Source organism: Talpa occidentalis, unplaced genomic scaffold (genome assembly GCF_014898055.3).
Source record: "Talpa occidentalis isolate TD23 unplaced genomic scaffold, MPIMG_talOcc4v2.1 talOcc4.3, whole genome shotgun sequence".
NCBI lineage: Eukaryota > Metazoa > Chordata > Mammalia > Eulipotyphla > Talpidae > Talpa > Talpa occidentalis.
Window position 1 is genome coordinate 73,652,604 of NW_023603184.1, and position 23,351 is coordinate 73,675,954.

Below are 23,351 nucleotides of genomic sequence, written 5' to 3' on the forward strand. Positions count from 1 at the left end.
TTTCCTTTTCAACTACCTTCCTCTGATCCATTTGATATCCTTCAAAATCTCATTTTATTTTTCTTTTGTTTCCCTCTACTTTTTCCTTCAGTAAACCTGTGTTATATTTTCATTGGATTCTGTTCATACTTAAGCATCTTATAATTCAGCATTCATTTTTGCATTTTTTTCTTTTTTTCCCTGAGTTCCATCAGTTCTCATGTTGTTTCTTCCTGTTTGTCCATTATGACCTTATTATTCATATATCTGATTCAAGATAGGATTTATAAAATTATCTCAATGTTTATTTAAGGATATTTACTGTGGTTCCATATATTGTACTACAGGGCATTTATATTATATTTCAGCTTTGTTCCTGGTTAGTTGTTTAGAAGAGATTTTTATTGGCACTGGATTAATTATAAACATCGCTTTGGTTTAAATAACAGAGAAATTTAATTTTTGTCTTGGCCATTCTATATTTTTGCTGGATGCTTCTTGGAAAAATCTCATAACTTTTTTTTTTGGATATTGGTTTACTTCTGTATAAAATGAGGGTAGTGACTGAGACCTTCAGAGTTTTGCTGATGGTGCTTTCATCAGTAACTGTTCCCGCACACATCCACAAATAGGTAACTACATATCATTCTTGGTACTCTTAGAAATTTGGAGAAGATAAAATCCATTTTATTCTAAGACATGCACTGAATTTTAAATCTATGTTGAATAATATTTTGTACTAACAGAAAATGGTCACAATATTAAAACCTTCCATTTTGATGTAATATCACTTTCAAGGATATCCTTCTCAAGAATTTAATAGCTCAATATATCTGTGTGTTTATCTTCACATCTGTAGAACAATCTCTATCACATAGAAGCCACTGGATAGCATATTTAAAATATAATTCCATACTGCTCTTTTAGTGTTAGTATATGATTTTAGGTTTATTAGCAATTGTAAAGTTTAAAATGTTATAAATCAAACTTAGAAATTAAGAGGCTTTTTTAATAGCTCAGTTTTATTTTATTGAGAAGTAGGAAGGAGGGCCTCCCTGGTGACGCAGGTGGTTGAGCGCAGTGTTGTGAAGCTATCCGCAGCCTCTGCAGCATGGGTTTGATCCCGGTCGGCTGGGGAGATACCCACATGGCATGGCAGACCTCTCCTGTTTCGCCCGCTGCTCCCTTCAGCAGTGTATTTCATCATTCTGCCTATTCTGTTCCCCGCTCTGTCTCTGGTGAATCCTCTCACCCTCCCGCATATCTGGCCTGTACCCTGGTTCTTGTATGCATGAATAAATAAATCTTTAAAAAAAGAAGTAGGAAGGAAAGGTTATATAACTCAAACAGTAGCCCCATTAGTTATAAATTCTATCCTAATGTAAACACTACTTTTTCCAAATAAAACATAAATTACCTCAGGTTAATTTGACCAAACCAGGAGGCTATAAAGAAAAGGCAACTCATAATATTTTAGGTTATTTTCTCAGTGATAATATTTTTTCTTAAATAAATTATTTCCTACATCTTAAAAATTGTTACCAGACAACATTTAAAAAAAAACTATACATTTTCAAATATCTTTACTTGCTAAATCTTATATCAACATATGTGCTCACATGTGTTTAAAGCAGTCAAGATGCATGTTTTTTATCTTCAGGTTAGTATTTTTTTTCACCCCAGATACTGCTATTAGTTTCACTAGTGGCAGAAAAATGCTACTAGTTTTGGGTCAAAATCATTAAAATAAATGGCATATGTTCTGATTTCCCAAATCCATTCTTTTTTAAACCTATCTCAGTTCTGGTTCATTTCTCTTCATTTCTCCATTCACATTTAATTCCTTGGAGTTATTTTCATGATATGATCTTGTAATCATTCTCTAAGTTAGAATCTGTAAGCTCTATAAGAAACTGTTCCCTTGATGCAGTGCTATCATTTGGGTAGGGTGGTACCATATGCATAGCAGAGATTTTTCTAAATAATTGGAATAACTGTGTTTTTTCATTAACATTTCTAATATATTTTCTCAGCTGAAATTTCACTTCTGTAAAAATAACTCATTAACTGTAAAACATATTTTGGAGGTATTGAATTCTATAAACATATTGCATAATTTAGAGCAAGATTAATCAAGATGAAAATATTTTCATAATTTGATACTTTAATCATGCATTTTCAATTATTCTAACTAGTTCATGTCCATGTGTAAGGTAAATTTATCTTTTTAGGAATTTGTTGTTATAGATTTCATCATTATGTGACTTTAGCAAAGCTTTATGTTAATCTAACCAGGAATCTGAAAAAAAAATAACCTTTTAGGTTCCTACTTAAATCTGGCGAAATGAGCATAATAATTTATTATTGTTATATTCTGGAATCCCAATTACATAATAGTAAAAAAGTCAAACTCTCAAGGAAAAATGTAATATGTTAGAACATAACAGCTGAAAAGAAATGTCAACCAGTTTTGAGAAGTGGAAAGCAGATAGATGTGTGGTAATTTACCTAGCAGAGTGGAAAATGTTCAACACTCCACTTTAGGTGGAAGAGCTGCAAGAAGCAAATCTGGTTATGTGGCCCAGCTGTATCTGACTCAAAGCTCTATGTTTATTTCATTTTTGCCTCTTCCATGGCACATACATATTCTACTGTCTCTTTGCAATTATAGTGGAGATTTGGTCATCGAACTGTAGGCAGCTTTAATCTAAATTACTTCTAAGCTAAAGTCATAAATCACTTTGGGTCATCTTCTTACTCTATTTTTGCCTTCTGATGGTGAACTTGGAAGCCAGATATTCTAAATGGTGAACCTGTAAGGTGGACACATATTAGATACTAAATATTTCAGGTCGAGGGATGATTTTTAGGAGAGCCAAGTAACCTGCATCAAGCTGTATATGAAAGGAAAATTGCCACTTATTTTATGTAACCATCGGGACTTCAGGGTTTGTTACCACAGAATCGACTATTTTATTTTGACCAGTAGAAGATTCTTAAAAGGCACTCTGAGGACAAATACGTTCAGTGTACCTAAAATAACTCCTTTACCTGCAGAAGATAGTATATGAAACATCATACTGTGAATGTGAGAGACAAATAAAAATCCATATATAGCTTATGAGAGTGCCTCCACAGTTCCCTTTCTTGAGGCAGCTTTTGTAAAGGTAATTACCCATCCTGTTCACATGACATGAGAGCCCAGAAGATTCCTATCTGAGCGAAAAGGTAAGCTAAGGAGTAAAGACTGATGGAAACCAACATTTTAAGTTCTCCAATAATATGGTATGAGCTCTGTATGATCAACCAACCGTAATGTTTACCATCTGTGGAGTTTTTGACCTGTGATCAAAGCACTTTCAATATATTTGTGGCACCTCACTCTAGTTCACAGGAGCAAGGGATCACAGAAATTTGGGGTAAATCTAAAAAATAGTGATATAAAAATGAACAGAAATCAGGAACTCAGTAAAATGAGATAATACAAACAAAAGTGAACAAAAAACAAGTTACTGTTAATATTGCTAAAGGCATGAATTTTTTCATAAATAAAAGGATATTAGAACAGTAGGAAATTAGAAAGAAATCTTGGACTTTAAAATTTTGACCGCAAAATATGTTAAAACTAACAAAAACTTCAAACATAATTTTGAGGACATTTCTTCAATAGAAAAAATTGTTAGAAAATTATGTAGGTTAAACAAGTGTAAATATGTTCCACCCACATATTTTCAAAATAAAAGTCTTAAATCTACAACACCATACATAAAAATGCATATCAAAATAATTGGTGGCCTAAATAAAATGGAAAAGTATGAACGTTTTCTAGAAGAATAAATATGAGAGCGAACTTCATGGCATTTGGGCTGGGGAAAAAATGTGGCATTAAAAAGTATAAGTATATAGAGGGAAAGACTGAGAAACAAACTGAATAATTGCCTATCAGTGTATAAAAATAAAAAATAAATTCATGGGTAAATATATTTGTAAAATATAGAACAAACAACAGGTTACTATATAAAATCTGTGTGTTTCTCTTATGTATTTGTTTATCTATGTATCATACTTCTTAAATTCTTAGAAAAAGAGAGTCCAAAGAAAATAGACTACATTAAATTCCCATTGATTATTTTACAAATTACAACAATGGCTTCAAACAATAAAAATTTACTACCTTGCTGTTCTCTGCATCAGAATTCTGAAAGTTAAATCTTGAAATGCAACATTTTTTTTCCTGCTTTCTCAGTAGACTCCAGGGAGAAATCTATTTCCTTGCATCTTCTGGTTTCGAAAGGCTGCCCACATTCCTTAGCTCATGATGTCATTTTATTACTACCTCTGATTCTTTTATCACCTCTCCTTTTCTGTCTCTGTCTCTTTGCCTCCCTTCTTGTATGGTTGGCCCATCTACAAAATTCAGGATTATCTTTTCATCTCAAAATTCTGAAAAATGTCGGGGTCCAGACCTGGGGCCCAGACCTGAACATCCGGGTTCTTGCCTGAAGCAGGTACTGAATGTTAGCTCCAGGGAAGGTTTCAAGTTTCCTATTGTGACTACTAACCCCTGCCCCCTGCTTGCTCCTTGTGGCTTGTTTGCATTGGTGGTCTCTCCTTGTTCGAGATAATGAGAGGCCTCCCCCTCTGAACCCTATATAACCTTGTACACGTTCCTGAATAAATGAGACTGGCGATGATTCTGGCTTTGTCTCCACTCCTCGTGTACCCCTGTCCCATACCAAGCCCCTGCTTCCTCCCCCGGGTACCATGTTGATCTGCTCGGCTGGCCCGGACAGAAAAATATGTCTGCAAAGTGTCTTCTGGCATATAAGCTAACATATTCACAGTTTCCAGGGTCAGGATGTTGACATATTTTTGAGGGGGATGGTGGGGAGTTAGTCAGCTTACCTGAATGGTCAAACCATAGCTTAGGAAGTCTGAGTAATTATTAAAGATGTGAGAAGACTATAAATCTCTAAGGTAATCTGATATGTCAGATACACATTTTCAACATTTTAAAGAATAAGTCTGAAGATACCAAGAATTTTGAGCATGCAGGAAAGGAAAAATTTAACGATGTCTAGTATATTTTAATTGTATGAATATTTATGGCCCAACTCCAGGCAAAATTACTAGAGAAATTATTTTACATACATGTAACACATGTAGACATGTAAAAGGATTCTAGTACATGGTGGAATTGCAATAAATTAAACACAATGGGGGAATATTCATTTTGGAATGTAGCTCACTAATGAAAATGAATGTGTGCGATCTGCATTTATCAATGTAGCTAGATCTAGAAGTTATACTATTAAGTGAAGAATACTTTCCAGGGAGTAATATGTATATTAAAACAACATATAAATCAAACTTTTAAAATCATACTAGGTAATGAATGCTATGTGCTATTTATGAGCATATACATATTTAGTTAACATTTAAAAATGTGATGGAAAAATGTAAATTAATATTAGGTATGTGATTACATCTGGAGAAGAAATGGAAATAGGACTTTCAAGGACATGGGAATTTCACCTAATATGTATTTATTTGTTTGTGTATTTAGCAGAATCTGAAGCAAATGTTAGCCTGAGCTCATAAAGTATCCAAATATTTATATTAGTCTACTTTTACCACGTTTGAGATAATAGTTTTTCAAATTAGAAATTGAAGTGTTAATGAAGTGAGATTACTTGGTGATTTTTTTTTTCCAAAATAATTTCTGTTCTTATATTGTAAATAGTGATTTTCTTACATTCCAGAGGAAACTGGAATTGCTGGGGTAATTTTTAGTTCCAAAGATTTCCTTCACACTTGAATATCTGTGAAGTAATTTACAAATGACAACTCTTTAAATAAATGTCAAGGAGGTATAATTACCATAGCATCTTTTTTAAAAAAAAAAAAGACATCAACAGTTTTTTTTGTTTTTTAAAGTCACATCACCTTTTCTGAAAAGACTGGTGCCTACTTTTGAGTGTAGACACTTAATCTCTTCTGCAACTTTAGTTAGGTGATTCTGCTTACTCTCTTGGGCACCACAACTCTGGGGCAGGGATATGTCAGATGATATTACTCTCTTCCTTCAGATAATGAAGCTAAGCAGCCAGGAGGCAGAAGATATGCTATATATTGCCATGAAAAATTCAGATCACAGATATTTTTGATTTATCACTTAGTGTATGCCTAAATACCCAAGTAAAATGGAATCTCACTGGTCAAACTAAAGCAGGCCACTATGTGGTAAATTTTATTATTATCTTTTTAAAGATTATTAATTTATGTATACAAGAGCTGAGGTACAGGCCAGAGATGCAAGGGGGTGACAAGATTCACCAGAGACAGAGTGTGGAACAGAACAGGCAAATCCACTGAAATATGCTGCTGAGGGGAGCAGAGGGCGGGACAGGAGAGGTCTGCTGTGCCGTGTGGGTTGCTCCCTGGCCAGCCAGGGATGGAACACATGCTGCAGAGGCTGCCGATTGCTTCATAGTGTGGTGCTTAAACCTTTGAACCACCAGGGAGGCCCTATTATTATTTTTAGCTAAAGTGGTGGATTAGCAAAAATAGTATTAAAAGTAAGTCAATGTGTAATACAGGTAAATATGTAATAATACAGTGTATGTCCTTCCTAATTCGAAGAAGTAGGAACCCTTTTCATAACTATAAAAGCCCTTGGTTACGCCAGCAATTCTGAGCCAGTCAGTACTTGTATAATTTGATCCTTGCTATTTGTTCTACTGGCCCTTTGGAAAATTCAGTTTCAGGGAAGAGAAACAAAAAGAGTGAACATGGGTATATGGAAGGGAATGATGAACCATTTTAACATAGCATGGAAACTTAATAAAGGAAGAAGAAAGCTTATCTTAAAAGTTAAATCTTTTTTTTTTTTCCCTAAAAATATACGCAAGTTGAAAAACTGTTAAATTTCTGTTTTAGTTTGCTAGGACTGCCATGATAAATTTCCACAGACTGGTGGGCTTAAAGAAGAGAAATTGATTTTTTCACAGTTCAGGAGCTTGGAATTATATGATCAAAGTATCAGGGTTAGTTTCTTCTGAGGTCTCTGTTTGGAGCCTTGATGCTTGTTTTCTCTCTATTTCATCCAATGGACTTTGTTGCTATATGCATGTGTCCTCATCTCCTTTTTTAAGGACATCAGATAACCTGAATTAGGGTCCACCATAGTGATCCCATTTTAATTTGCCTTAGTAAACACTCTTCAACTATAAAATACATTCTGAGGTTCTGGAAGTCAGGACTCATCATATGATTTTAATGGGAGCACATCTCAGCCATTGACAATTTCTGAAAAGTCAACACCTAAAAACTTCATTTGGCAGCTTTCTCTTGTGTCATACAACAGAAAGAGTTGAGTTACCTCTCCAGGTACAACAATATACATTCTGTATTAAATGGGACATTTGCAAGAAAAAGTTCATTCTCATATCCTATTGTGTCTTGATGCCAAGACCCAAAACTGTCACAATGGAGTGAGTGATGATAATGAGGAATGTATTGCCTTTTTTCACTTTGAAGAGAGTAATGTGATCTGAGTAGATTTTTTTAAAAAAAATCTTGCACCAAAGGATTTTCGTATGTCTTTTTTGACTTTGGAAAGATAAACTAAGTCTCACTGCCTTCATAAGGTATATCAATATGAAAATCTTACTATAATTTACTCATCAACATGGTCAAATATGAGCATATTTTATTCTGCCTGCAGACTGCCTTCTATAATCCATTTCTCTATCGGTGACTCCCTAACCTACATATTTTCCCAAGTGAGAAAGTAATACACATCTCAACTCTTCTGTCTTTTTTTAAAACATGTACAGAGACACCCTTGTAAAATCTTATCTATAGCCCATTATTCTGCCACGTTTCATAGACCCAGTCTTGAAAGTTAGTATTTGAACATTGACTCTATCTTTGATTTACACTCCTGTCAAATTATACTTTCTCCCCCAAGAAATAGAACTTTTGACTGAATATGGCAAAGAGTAATAAGTGAAAAAAAAGAAAATAATGCCAGTTAATATCTGAAATATTATCATCCTGTTTGGGTCTCAGTGATTTTGCTCCACCTAAAAGTAATAAATGCCAAATTAAAGCCAGATTTTTAGACCAATATACAGAGTTTTTTCAAACCTATTTTTGAAGCCCACATACCTAAATATCTGTTTTACGCATTATGCTTCATAAATTGACAAACATATGACAGTTGACAAATTGACTTTTACATTCTCCCATTGGTGTGTTTATAAATGTTTAATGAACAGTACTTAGGGAGGAGTGGGTTTGTGACCTGGGGTATGGTGGGTGGCTTGATTTGTAGTATTTGCTGATTTCTATTGTGTAAAGAGTCCCACAGTGACCAATTTTAAGCCATTTACATGAAATCAGGTGATGTAAAATTCCAGAAAATTTGGCAGTTCTAGTAATTCAGTACTAGCATACCACTGGTTCCCATCCCCATAAAATTTTATATCAGGACCTTGAATATGCTATTTCCTTGATTTAAAATAGTCTAATTTCTTAAACTGAGTCTAGCAGGATGAGGGTGCGGAACAGAGGGCAAAGAGGGGGAAGGCTCAGTGGACTGAGGTAGAGGATTATGGATGCTTTGGTGGTGAGGGAGGTGTGAGAACATATATTTGAAGAAGTGGAAACCTATATTCTTAAAACATACACTGTATTGTAAACCAAGATTACCTCAATAAACATAATTTAAAATACTCTACATCCTGTGCCTGAGGAGCTCCCATTAAACTTTTAAAATGCAACTCAAATGCCTTTCTCCCTTAGACACCCACCAGGCCCCCAAGCTTCCCAGTAATTGTTCTCATTATTACAATTGCTTGTAAATTAAGTTCATCATATTATCACATTATGCTTTTATCTGTTTCCCAATTCGAATGTTAGTATTTGATAGTACCACAATTTTGCAGATGAGGAAATTGATCCTCATAGCATGACAACTTTTGGAAACATAGATTACATTATTTTATTATTTAATAGCCCGGTATTTAAAAGAATAGATGGGTGAAAGCTATAAAGCTCATACTTGTCTTTGACCTTACGCAAATTATTGTGTAATCTTCCTGAGTCTAAGATTTCTCATCTCTAAATCTAGATAACTACATGTAAACTCATGCAGTTGTGAGAAAGTGTTTGTGAAGTGCAGCCCAGCTTGTGACTCCTGAAAACCAGCCAACAAATGTTACTTATAGACTGTATGCTTGTTGCAAGTGCACTGGAACCATCTCCATTTCTAAAATGCTTTGGAAAAGATAGAAGGTAGCCTCACTTTACTGAAGTCTCGTGCTACAGTGAAATAACTACCACTTCAGAATTGAGAGTGTTTAAGCAGTCATTCTTAAAAATATCTGTTCTTCAATATTTTATCCTGATGCCACTAACAAAATTTTTTCATTCCTGTTTGAAAGATTTATGCCAGGTTGTGATTTTTTTTTTATCATAGTCACTTCATAAAGTTCGTTACACCCATTTAATCTATGACCTGTTTTCTGCTTCTGTTTCTTTAGCCTTTGCATGCCAGACTCCTTCCCCTTAACTGTTCAGTCCTGCATCATGCCCAAAGACTGTGAAACCACCGAGTGGTCTTCCTGGAGCCCCTGCTCTAAGACGTGCCGTTCAGGAAGTGTCTCGCCAGGATTTAGGAGCAGAAGCCGGAATGTGAAGCATAGTGCTCTTGGTGGTGGAAAGGACTGCCCTGAGCTTCTGGAGAAGGAGGCCTGCGTTGTTGTCGGAGAATCTTTGCAGTCATGTCCCAGGTATTGTGCATTCTTTAGTGTGAGTATTCAGTGTTCTATATAACCTCATATATAACCTCATTTTACATCATAATTTTTTTAAAGATGTATTTATTTATACAAGAACCAGGGTACAGGACAGATGTGCGGGAGGGTGAGAGGATTCCCCAGAGACAGATTGGGGAACAGAACAGGCAGACTGACGAAATACACTACTGAAGGGAGCAGAGGGCAAGACAGCAGAGGTCTGCTGTGCCATGTGGGTTGCTCCGTGGCGGGCTAGGACAGAACCGGCGCTACAGAGGCTACGGACAGCTTCACAGCACTGTGTTTAACCACCTGCGCCACCAGGGAGGCCCTTACATCCTAATTTTAACAGTAGTTATGATTCATATTTATTGAGTCCACTCACTACAGAATTCCAAACTAGGCATTATAGCATGGTAGATGAAGAACATGAGATTTGGTGTTGATTCCCCACATTCAAGTCCTCTTTCAGTGACTATGAATTTTGGCAAGTGACTTATGTATAGTACCTTAGTTTGCTTATCTACTATGAATATTTACTTCATCAAAGCCTGGAATATAACAAATGCTCAGCCACCATTAGTTATCTTTATATGTCACCCCTAATTCTTACAGCAACCTCAGGCTATTCATAATATCCTCATTTTGCAAATGAGACCATTAATGGTAAGAGAAATTAAATAAATCCTGAGGGTACATAATTAATCATCATGATTGATTGCAGGTCTCTCTTCAAATCTTGCTGCCAACCTTGTGGCATTATTTTCCACAGTCCCTAGATACCAGACAATGTCAGGAAAATGGTTAGAATATCATAGATTAGAGTTATACTTAACATCTTGATATTGGTTATAATTTATACCACTGTATAGTTTTTGCAAAGGCCTCCAATGTATTTTCCTCTGGCATGCTGACTCATGATGACCCAGTCTGATATTGACAGAAATCATTTGGGATATTTGGAACTAGCTCTTCAGAAGTCTCTGGAGAATGGATTTATGCTAATTCTCTCTAGATAGCTGCTGTGAGCAGTAGCTGTTAAAGGTGGCTAGTTCACATAAAACCTTTTCTGTATTTTTTTGCAATCTTTAAGAATTGAGAATTGTTTCCCAGTGAAAAATAAGATTATGCAAAATGTAACTTTTTTTTGTTATTAATCACGTGAGAATGTATGGAAAGTGGGAGAGTTACAAACTCAACAGGCACTGAAATACTTGACTATTCTTTAAACCTGAAAAGATGTATCTATGGAACTAGGGGTGGGGGATCATAGAGCGACAAATTCCTCTTGTCAGGTTATTAGCCATTTACTTTCTCTGCCTCATTATTGGCATCTTTGTACATTCAACATAGTCCATACATGCTGATAGATCATCTATTTTCCTCATAGTCCTCTTATAGCTTGCCCATTTTATTAATTTATGTGAATGAAATTTGAGTTTGTGTCCTGAAAGTATATTTATAAATAGAACTATAAACAGAATTGATACATGAAAATATGCTTATAATTTCTAATTGCTATGGCCAACAATTACTTTTTTCCATTGGCAGCTTTGGAATTTATTTTTATTGAGGTCATTTATTTTTTTACCAAGATGACCCCTTATATTCCTGTACTTCTTTTTTATTTTATATATTTTTACATCATTTTTCTTTTTGTTTAAAGATTTATTTATTTATTTATACAAGCACTGGGTACAGTCAGAAGCACTAGAGGGTGAGAGAATTCACCAGAGCCAGAGCAGGGAGCAGAACAGGTAGACTGATGAAGTACACTGCTGAGGGGAGCAGTGGGCGCGGCAGGATAGGTCTGTGCACCATGTGGGACCCTCGCTGGTGGCCGGGGATCGAACTGGTGCTGCAGAGGCTGCAGGCAGCTTCTCAGCCCATCGCTCAACTGCTGTGCCACCGGGGAGGCCCCATTTTTCATTTTTGCACATTGTATGCATTTTCATCTTGGTTATAGTCTCCATATAATTTCCACCTCCCTTATTTTGGTCCTGCTCCCTTCTCTCTCCTCCCCTTCCCTGAAGTGTGTCTCTGGTTTATAATTGCTTGTTGATTTTGATTTTTACTGTAGTATAATTAGTCTTTTTCCTGGTCCCTTATTTAGATTTTCTAAATTCCTGCTATGCAGTCAAATGCTCTACCACTGAGCTATAGCAGCACTATTTACAATAGCTAAGCTTTGGAAACAGCCCAAATGCCCAAAAATAGATGACTGGATCAAGAAGATGTGGTACATATACACCATGGAATATTACTCAGCATTCAAAAAAGATAAACACATGCAATTTGCAGCAACATGGATGGCGCTGGAAGGGATCATGCTCAGCGAAATAAGCCAAAAAGAAAAAGAAAAATACCGGATGGTCTCACTCATAGCAGGAATCTAGAAAACTTAAATAAGGGACCAGGAAAATGAATAACTATAAGAAAGTGAAAATCAAAATCAACAAAAAGCTATAAACCAGAGACACTTTTTGGGGGGTGGGGGGCGGGAGGGGAGGGATTGGGGTCAGAATGGGGCATTTGCAATTGTATGGGGGAATATAAAAATAAAATTTATTATTTAAAAAATAAATAAATTCCTGCTATGATTGAGACCATCCGGTATTTTTATTTTTCTTTCTGACTTATTTCATTGAGCATGATCCCTTCCAGCTCCATCCATATTCCTGTACTTCTTTACTTCAAAAGTGAAGAAGGTAAATTTCATTCATGATCTTTTGTTAATTAGTCCATGGACACATAGTATCTTCCCTAGTGCTGGGAATGTGTCCCTACATTTAAACACCAATCTGGGGACAAAGTATGGGATTAGAGATAATGTGCATAAAATCTGGGATCTATGTCTTTTTTAAACTTGGCTCCACCTGGATTAAACTTGCTTTGCCACAAACTTGCTATGTGTCTGTGGACAAACCATGCAACTTCATTGAGACATTTTCCTCTTCAGTAATAGCTATCTAATTATACCGCCAGTGTTGAAGGTTGAAAAGCTACAGACTATATCAACCAGACCCAATGCTCAACATTAGGAGACACTGTAGAAATGCTGACTATTATGTTGCTATTTGTAGGTATGTTCATTTTCTCCAGAAAGGGAATCCTTACTTTTCTTGGAAGAGAGCAGGCATACATATTAATTTAGGGGTGAAGAAACTTATTTTTAAGGGTAATTTGGAAACCGTTTTTCCTCCTATGAGGCAAAACTTAAATTGTCAAATGTAGTCTTCTAGGAATATAATAGAATTAATGAACTTGATAGTGGTGCTTTAACCATCCTTCCTTTCATAGAATTACTAGTGACCTTTTACTAATACTTGGCAACAATTTGTTGGTTTATAGACATTACTCCATTTTTTCCTTCTATTTTCTTAGATAATAACTACTCAATTTTCTTTAGAAGTCAGAATGATACCTGCCTGATAATGCTGAGAAATTTGAGTTCTAGATACATTTGTTAAATAATAGCTACATAATGAATCATTTTGACTAGTGACCATATCAGATATTTTACAAAGATATTTTAGAATAACATATCATTTATCATCCAAATGGGATATTTTTGAGGATATGAATACCTCAGAAGTGGTATTAAGTGATGTAAGCTGGCATTGTTCACATTCTAATAGTTAGAATGTTCATTTGCCTCCTAAGTTAATAATAATATATATATATCATTATATATAAATCATTATGTGTATGTGTGTGTATATATATATGTATATATCATTCACTTCCCCCCAAAAAAAAGGGTAATAATTCATGATGTACCTAACATGAATTTCTGTAGTGACCTTCATTTGATTGAATTGTTACATCTGAAAACAAAGTCTGACAAATTTCACCTGAGGTAAACCTGGTCCTCTTGTACTGCTGTTTCAAAATGCTGTTATGAACATTTTTAAAAACCATCTCAAATTATGAATTAATAAGAAATAGGAATTTTAGAAAAATCACTGAATTCCAACCAGTGTTTCCTTGGGAGAATGATGTGTTAAGTGATGATTCCACTTGGTTGTGGAAAAGAGAATGCATAAATAATAACAACAAATTAACTTTGGATATCATTCTTATTTGCCTGAAATCTGAGCTGTGAACTCTACCAGAAGAAAGCATAAAGGCCATGTACTAACTTTTGTTTCTAGTTTGACATTGGTGATTAAAATTCATTGTGAACAAGGGAAATGGAAGCAGAAACCTGTTAGAGAACAAAAATGCCTATTTTTCCTTTCCAGGAATTCATGAGAATTCATATGCATCAAGCAATTTAATTCACCATATTTCTCCCTAGCAAGAAATTACATATTTCCTTGACTCCTCATAGTGTTTTTTGTTTTTTTTTTTAAATCTCTCTTGGAATGCAGTTTGGCTTCCATGCCTCCACCATCATTGCTATAGGAGGCATGTTCATTCAGTAAATATACATTGACCTGTTGCTGAGTGCCAAGTACTATGTTAAAATGTCTGTGATTCCCCAGAGAACAAAATAGACACAGTTTGCTTCCAATCTTAGGATTTAAGATACATGAAATAAATATAATTAAATAAACTATATACTTTGTGTATGAGTTCTAGGAAAAAAAAATAAGAGCAGGGTAAGATAGAGGCTTCTGACTTGCTGTGATGAAGTATATCTGTAACCTAATTACACAGGGTCTTTAGAGGAGCCTCATTTGAACAGCCAGGATTGAGGGGGACCATGAAAAAAAGTGACAAAATAAGCTGATCAGATATTTATGGGAAAATATTCCAACAAGAAGGCATAGAGAGGGAAGAACTCTAGTTTCTATATAGTAACAATGCCCAAATGTTTCTGATCTTCAGTTGCATGGCTTTGCAACTATTTTTAACAGCTGGGCTCCACAGACCAGTGTTTAGCTCTAAACACATTGAAGACCAGGCTCTAAGACATTATTTCTTGAAAAGAATTGGACTAAAAGAAGCCTATACCAGTGGCATTCCCTCAGACTAAAACACTTAGGAAGTTGCCACAGAGTAATTTAAATTAATTTGAAATGAGACAAACTAGTCTATGTATGTTAACTTGGAAAATTTAAGTACTGTAAGGGAGTTAACTTGTGTTTAGCCTTAAGCTCATTTCAAGAGTATGCTATTTTGGACCTAGATATATGCAGACACTGAGAAACCTCTTTCTCCAACAGTCTGCTTATAAATTCATGACCTCTCACCAACATAGCACTATGCACTCTTGTCTGTTATGTGGTGGAGCTGGTAACAGAAAGATGGAATAGAGAAATCTGCTTGTTACTTGTCTCCAATCATTAGACATCATGACCTCAGGCATTATATTAATTCTCTCTGCTTCACAACTTTGAAAGATAGGTATTTTACAAGATACCTTATCAGTTGTGTCCTTTCTTAGATCCCGAAGTAACATTCTAAGTATTAGATCTTGCATTCTGAGAAGGAGGTGAAATGCCTTCTAAGATTATAAATTTAAAGGTGATCCAGTTTATAGATAGCATGAAGAAGACAGAGGACACAGCCTTTGGAATATTTTAAATGCTAAATGTCAGAGATTTGAGACATGATCAGATGCTGGAACAGCTGTGAGATTCCTTGTGCTTAAGCAGAGAGTGTCCATTCTGGCTGAAGGCATTTTAACACGCAAGAATATTGGAAAACTTCAACTGCAGGTATTTCTCTTGGAAGTTATACCTCAGAAAAACCTTCCACCATCTTACAGGGAGACAACTTTCATGCAAAATTGGCAATTCTACAGCTTAAAAGATCATTTTCAGTAGGAAGTTTAACTCAGACATTATTAAATGGACAGTGGCCAATGACAGAAATGCTTTTTAATTCCAAGGCATGGTTGGCAGTATTCCATGGACTAGCTGATATTACTACATAAAAAGACAATTTATAAAATGTTGTTTCAATACGGTCTGGCACAGATTGGATGAGCTTATATAATGCATCCCTCCTTACCTGTGGTATGTATACATTTATCCTTATTATCAGTGAATTTGCGATCCTTCCCAATAAGTTTGTGCACATGCATACTTATAGTTCTACCTGAGTCTCCTGCATCTGCTTTGATTTGCTTATAGAGAAATCCCCTGTGGCCAGCCTGCTCTCCCTAACATCTTTTTAAAGCATTAGACCAAATTATAGATTTTCTAGATACAATTTGTTTTCCTTGAAAAACTCTGGGTATTGTTGATAGATCTTTTTAGATGAATATTGAAGCCAGCAACACAAAGGACAGGATGATACCTAACAGCTTGGCGTGGGGTTGTCCACTGGAACAGGGTGAATGTTGGTGAATGTTGGTGTTTACACATTTGAAGAGATATTTGTTCAACACCTGTTATGGCCTGTCACTGTGCTGTTCACTGGAGAATTTGGGAAACTGAAAATCTTCTGTCAGTGTTCGCTTCGTTTATTCATCTGAAGATTCTTGTGTTATAGACACTCACCAAAAATTAGAGCATCCAGGACACCATAACACTGAGAGTCATAATAATTGGTAATGTTGGGCCTGCCTGATGGTGCAAGCATTTGGGACACAACCTATGAAGCTATCCAACCTATGAGGCTGTCTGTAGCCACTGCAGCTCGGGTTTGATCCCCCACCAGGGAGCTGCCCACATGGCACTGCAGACCTCTCCTGGTTCACCTGCTGCTCTCTTCAGCAGTGTATTTCAGTCAATCTGCCTGTTCTGTTCCCTGCTCTATCTCTGGTGAATCCTCTCACCCCCTACACCTCCGGCCTATACCCTAGTTCTTGTATGCATGAATGAATAAATCTTTAAAAAAATGGTAATGTTCCTATATATCATCTTATACATATAGTTATGGCTTTTTAAGTTTTTCCACTATCTTAGAATGAGTAGCTACCAAGTCCCTGGTTCATATCAAATTCTCAGTAAACAATGAGTAAATGAATGAATGTGGAAGTGCAGGGAAGTTCCAGAACAATTTCAAGTGCAGTGTACTTTATTGTATGCTTATATTTACAATATAATGTATGTGAAAGATCAATGGCAGTTAAGCCATTTCTAACAGATAGCAACTAAAGCTGACCTCATTAAAAAAACTAAGTGAGGACCTCTATGCAGGGAAGGAAGAACATAAGGAGCTTGATGTAACGTGGCCTCCAAAGACCACCTTCCTCATGTTAACAATGTGTCTGGTTTTCCAGATAAGAGTTTCTGTTGTCATCGGCTTTAAGAGTAGCTTCAGAAAGGGTGAAGAAGGAGATAGAATCATAATTTATAAAAGGTTGCTGACTGCAACAAAATGGTATGCCTGTCTCCTACCACATCTTCTGTGTCATTGCTGTTTTCTATCCTGAGTATCAGAGAAGCTCAATAAATAGTTGTAAATTCATCAGTGAATTTAAGGACAATTTAAAACTTGTTTTAATTAAGCCATTTTTCTGATCATCTGAGGTGTATGGGAGTCATCACTTGTAAACCTCAGGAGAATCTTCTTGAGGAAAAAAATGGCAGTTCTCAGAGAATCTATAAATTGTTTCAGCAGCAGGAGATAATGTCTTTTTATTGAGTCCTTCTTTTTCTGGTGCATATTGTTTCGTGAGTCTTTATCATGCCACTTTAAGTCCTCTGGATGGAAGATTTGTACCCCTGTTAGTGTAAGAAAGTTAACGTACTGCTAAGTGCTGTGCATAGTGATAGAAGTCTATTAATAATACATATGTGGAGTTTGGCTAGCAAAGCCATCTGCTGAAGAGCAAAGAGCTTTGTACTTCAGAGTAGCTTTCCATAATCAATAGTCCCACTATTCAATAAAAAATTACTAGAGCATAAAATGTATAAAGCTTGATCGGTTCCCTTTATTTTGGTAGTCTGTTCAGCAAAGAATGACAAGTTAATTCTTTTCTAAATGCATTTACAACTTTAAAAGGACAACAGACATTATCATAAATTAGTCATGCTGCAGTACACTGATTTTTAATATACACACATTTAATTTGAATACCTTGCACTAGGGTTTCAATTCCAAGAGTGTTTGCAAATCTATATGTGCTTAGTCAAAACATGACCATTAACTTATGCAATTATTCTTTCAATCTGTCATCATTAAATCACTTAAGATTCTGCTCCACGTTGCTTTGCTTTAAATCTAAGCCTTTAGAATAAGGAGAAAAGAAATCAACACTTTGTAAGCAATTCTAAGCCTTATGAAAGTGACAAAGTATACATTCTAAAGGGCAGAGATTGCTATAAAACTCTGATGTTCCTACCATCCCATTGCCATTAGAATCACTTTATGTCACATTAGTGGGCTGGAGGTCTTTTAAAAATAGTCGCTAAATGTGCCTACTTTTCTAATTTTGGCTCTGCTAATTTGAGCTGTCTCTATTCATTGCTTCACAACAATGAATTCCTTATTCCTTTTACCCTCCTCCCTTCAATTTGGAGAATAGTTTGATTACAGGATTCCTTGGGTTAGACAACATTACTTTCAGGGAGACAAGCTGATGACCTGGATTGATTGAATTTCAGGGCTTTGAATCGGCTTTCTTAAGCCAGATTTTGTTGCTCATATCTCTTAATGGGAAGATGCATTTGCATTACTTGAAGATCCTTTACTTTGACTTAATCTTGGTTTCCTTTTTTTGTTAAAAGATTTATTTATTTATGCATACAAGAGCTGGGGTACAGGCCAGAGGTGTGGGGGGTGAGAGGATTCACCAGAGATAGAGTGGGGACCAGAACAGGCAGACTAACCAAAATACACTGCTGAGGGGAGCAGCGGGTGAGACAGAAGAGGTCTGCTTTGCCATGTGGGTTGCTCCCTGGTGGGCTGGGGATGGAACTTCTGCTGCAGAGGCTTTGGATTGCTTCATAGTGTGGTGCTTAACCCCTTGTGCCACCAGGGAGACCTCTTGGTTTCCTCTTTAAAGCTGCATATACCTCCTTAGAATGATAGCATATTTAATATTAGTTTTTTGTGCATTGTGCATTCATTGGCTATTTCTGGAGCATAGACTTAAATAAGGGGGAACATGAAAAAAATTGGACTCTGAGTTTCAGGTGCAGGAAAATGATTCACAAAGCAGATTCTAAGAAGTCAATGAAGAAAAAGTGGATTTCACAGTTATAATACATGATTGCCTGATGTTTGGGTTTTTTGTTCCTCTTTCCTGGGCTTTCTCACCTAAGAATTCAGTGCTAAGAAATTGCATTTTAATATTCAAGGCAGAAGCAAATTAGAATCACTATTTACTTTCTTTCCCATCCACATCTAATCTATTAGAAATTTGATTCCACCTTCTCCATATATCCAGAATCTGATCACTTCTCACCACATTCACAGTGATTACCCCCATTGAAGCCATCATCCTCTCTCTTAAACTGGTGAAGACTTCTCAACTTGTTTCCTTCTCTCCGTCTCCTTTTCTAGTCTATTCTTCTCTCAGTAGCCAGGGTAATCCTTGAATTTAAATGACATCATCATATTATTGTTCCCCTCAAAAATTGTCTGATTTCCTGGCACAATTGGAATGGTCCTCCTTCTTACCTCCAAGGTTCTCTACAGCTTGACCCCTGAGTACCCTCATGTCCTGTCTCCCTTCACCTGCTTAACCCAAGCACACTTGCTGATGCTATTCTCTCTGTCTAGAATGTTCTTTGCTCACCTGTTTATGATTTCCCTACCTCATTCAGGACCTTGAGGACCTCTTGGTCCTGGCACTGAAATAGCTCTCATCATCCTTCCCTCTCTTCACCGTGTTACCTGATTCTTTGCTGTACCTTGATTCACTTCTTGTCTGCCCACCGTGCCCATCCAAGGTCAGGGGCTTAATTTTGTTCACTCTTCCAAGACCAGGGGTTGAATTATTTTTTCACTACTGTGCATTTCTGTTGTCTGAAACCATGCCTGGCACATAGTTGGAACTCCAGAAGTACTCGCTGGGAAAAGAAAAAAAAAAAAAAAGATGAATGAATACATGGTTGAATCAGTGATTTGGTTGCTACTTGGACAGGTTTATTTCTTTTTCTAGTGAGTCCTGCTTTTAGTTCCTCCATATATTTAGTTCTCATACATATATTAACTAAAATGTTCTTGTACAAATTGTTTCTCCTGTGTGCACAGCATTTGCATTATCAGCAGTCCCCTTGTCAGAGGGTCGGGGTTTCAGAGCTGACAGTGTGTTCTCTCTCTCACTAGGAATAAGGATGTTGGAGTTCTCACATGAATGGAAAATGACAGGTTTACCTAAGATTCACGGTGACCAGGGAGCAATGTGGAATATGAATTCACATTGCAAGGGTGTTCTTCTTCAAAGAGTTATCTTCCACGGCCTTCAGTGCATTAGAGAACATGAATTTTCACTCCAGACTTTTCTTTATCTGGCTTATATTCTGTTCCTCTAATTTACAATTATCTCTGGAAAGTACTGAAATTTACCTGATGTGACCCCAGTATTCTAATTATAAAGTGATTGTGTATCAGATATTTTCAAACTGTATTTGTGTTTGAGGTTTGAAAAATTATTGTGGCAGTGTGAAATGTTATGAGTCAGATGTCACTGACAGTATCACTGTCACCAGTAAAGGATATTTTTATCCTTCAGTCCAGAATACACTTCCTCAGGTGAAAACAATCGTTTGCTTGTCTTTATGAGGTCTAGGCAGGAAATTCTCTTGTGTACTGAACTTGCCTTCTATATCCTCCATTTTACTCTAGTTAATGTTTTAATCTACCACGGTGTCATTTCCTGAAAGAATCAGATAAGCCCATCTTCGAATCCTGCTGCTCTACTAATTTAATTTATTTTATTTATTTATTTTTTAAGATTTATTTATTTATTTATTTATTTATCTATTTATTTATTTATTTATTTATACAAGCACTGGGTACAGTCAGAAGTGCGGGAGGGTGAGAGAATTCACCAGAGCCAGTGTGGGAAACAGAACAGGCAGACTGACGATACACTGCTGAGGGGAGCAGTGGGCATGGCAAGAGAGGTCTGCGTGCCATGTGGGACCCTCGCTGGCAGCCAGGGATCAAACCGGTGCTTCAGAGGCTGCAGGCAGCTTCGCAACCCAGCGCTCAATGGCTGCGCCACCGGGGAGGCACTGCTCCACTAATTTTTATGACCTTGGAAGAGTGGTTGTTCTTTATGCCAATTCTCCCCACTATAAAAGAGGAAATAACATTTTCCTCATAGAGTTGTTGGGGGGATTCCATGAAATAATGCCCTTTAACATGGCAGTGCAGTGCCCAGCAGAGCAAGCATGCAGACAATGCCAGTTATTAGTATTACTTGGGGGGTATGTCACAGTACCCTGGCAACCCAAATGACTGTTTAGGAACCCAGATAACGTAAAGGAATACTTTGTCCTGTTACTCAGATCCTTTGACAAAAGCAAATGGATCCTGCACAGTCACATTGGCAAAGGCCTCTGAGAATGGATTCACTTCTTTCATTCTATGCCCTTCTACAGCACTTGAGGCATTTCCACTATCGATTTCACCATGTTGCTCACCCCCAGAGCCAGGACTCTGGCCTTTGAGAATCCCCACATTTCCCTCCTAAACAGGAGTACAAAATGAGGGCATGTTGAAAGGCCTCCACTTCAGGAGAGGAGGTAGAAAAACCTGGTCTTTGACCCGGCTGAGCCATTAAAGAGAGTCAGCCAGCAAGTGGAGTTTTCCTGAGGCCGGAGGACTATCACCGCCTCCACTTCTAAAGGAGAAAGCCAGTAACGTTTAGCTGAGCGAACTCCTTTGATTTCTTATTCTGTCAGATCCTAGAGACACTTTCCCAGGTTGGTGGAGTTCAGGACGTTCAGTTTTCATGGCTGCAGGTGATTTGTGACTAAACATAGTGCTTTTGAAAAAAAGAAAAATAGAATGAGCAAAGACTATGAAAAGAACAACGTTTTAAAAAGGAATATAGATGTTCTTTTCTGGTGTGTGTGTGTGTGTGTGTGTCTGTGTTTTACCTCTGCTGCTTGCTGGGTTGGTATTTCTCTGAGGTGGTAAACAATAGTGATAGTGATAAATGTCTTACATCACTTTAGAGAATTTGTCGTTTGCCAGTGAATGGAATTTGGGAGTTTTTGGTTAATGAGCTACCAACAGGGTTTTTGTTACTGTATAGTCATTAAACTTTCTTTTTCATTTTTCTCCATAATGACTTCCAAAATTCCTCTATTGCTAATTCTTATAGGGTCATGATAAATTAATTTAAAAAGCAATTTATACAATGTGGCCTGTTCCTTTCAGCCAGTGAACAAATTACTGTGACTTGCTATAATTCTAAGCCATGGGGTTTTTTTATTATTATTTTAATACCTTTTGCTGAATTTCAGTTGCTGGAAGTTTTTGGATCTCTCATATTAGGACTTTTGATGAAATTCTCATAAATCTAGTGTTAACTCTGTGTGTGTGTGTTTGTGTTTCTGTGGCACTGAGGGCCAAAGGGACTGTGTAGAAGGACATCTGAAGGCAATTAGTATTTATTAAACATTTATTATATGCCATGTTTTAAGTTTGGCATTGTTACTGCCGTTTTACAAATGGAAAAACAGAACTGGGTCAAAGCCATATGACTAGTAAGTGAAAAGATTCAGATGACTGAAGCTTCTTGTTAATACCCCACTCGCTCCTTTCTCCCTTTAGCCTCTCTTACTTGCTAACTCTGTCCGAGGAGATGCAGAGAGAGCTGCTAGATCTGATCCCTTCCTGAAAAGTCAGAGAAACTTTTTAGGGAACCTTTGGAGTAAGAAGGTTTAAAATGAGTAATAAGCAACATCGACCCCGACATACCCCGCTCGCTGTACTTTGCCCTGAAATACAGGCACCATGTGGCCTGAGAAACAGACCTTTAAGGGACAGGAATTGTGCTTGAGTGACCATAGGAAATAGGGTGAGAGCTCCGTCTAAGGATGAGAGAGACAAGAGGAGCTTCGCTGAGAAGAAATGGCCTTTTCTTGTCTTTCAGGCCCAGGAACTAGAAATGCATTGTTGCCTGTGCCCTTCTGGCATAAGCAGTGCCTGGGCTCCACCACTCCGAACTCTTGTCCAGGCCACTGACTAATTTTCAGACCTTGAAAAAGTATGTGGAAATGGAGGAGTGAGGCAGAGAGAGGACAACTGTGTTCAAACAAAACCCCAGTGGATTGTCCAAATCCTGTTTCTGCAATGGGATTTTCACAAACTAATGATTCTCTGCCTTTTAGAAAGCTCCTCACTGCGAGGTGCTATGGTCACTATTAGTTTTTATGGATTTGCTTACCGATTTTGACATCTCTTACTTGATTTTACTTTAGCACTAGTTTCTATAAGGCCAGGATCCTGGTGTCACATTGGTTACATGTGCTCTTTTTTTATTGATGCTTATTTATTTATTTATGTATTCATTTATTTAACAATCCCCAATCTGAGCATTTTTTTCTGAGATCTGAAATGGGACAGTAGATATAAGAATGTTCTTAGGTTTTAGTTATTGTTCCAGAAATTAAGGACACTGTTGGTATTTCTGTGAATTCTGTTGGGTTATTATGTTAATGCTGTGGGCTTGAGGAATGCTGTAATAACCACAAACGGAAATTCTGT

At 36.8% G+C, this 23,351-nt stretch overlaps 1 protein-coding gene across 4 annotated transcripts in view; it reads left to right on the forward strand.

The window, feature by feature from the left end:
* Positions 1 to 23,351, forward strand: part of THSD7B (thrombospondin type 1 domain containing 7B) — a 1,502,545-nt gene that overhangs the window by 972,154 nt on the left and 507,040 nt on the right. For all 4 annotated transcript variants that reach the window (XM_054699694.1, XM_054699696.1, XM_054699695.1 and 1 more), the window contains one exon: positions 9,528 to 9,776. In XM_054699694.1, the coding sequence (XP_054555669.1) occupies positions 9,528 to 9,776 (249 nt within the window). The remainder of the gene's footprint in view (positions 1 to 9,527; positions 9,777 to 23,351) is intronic.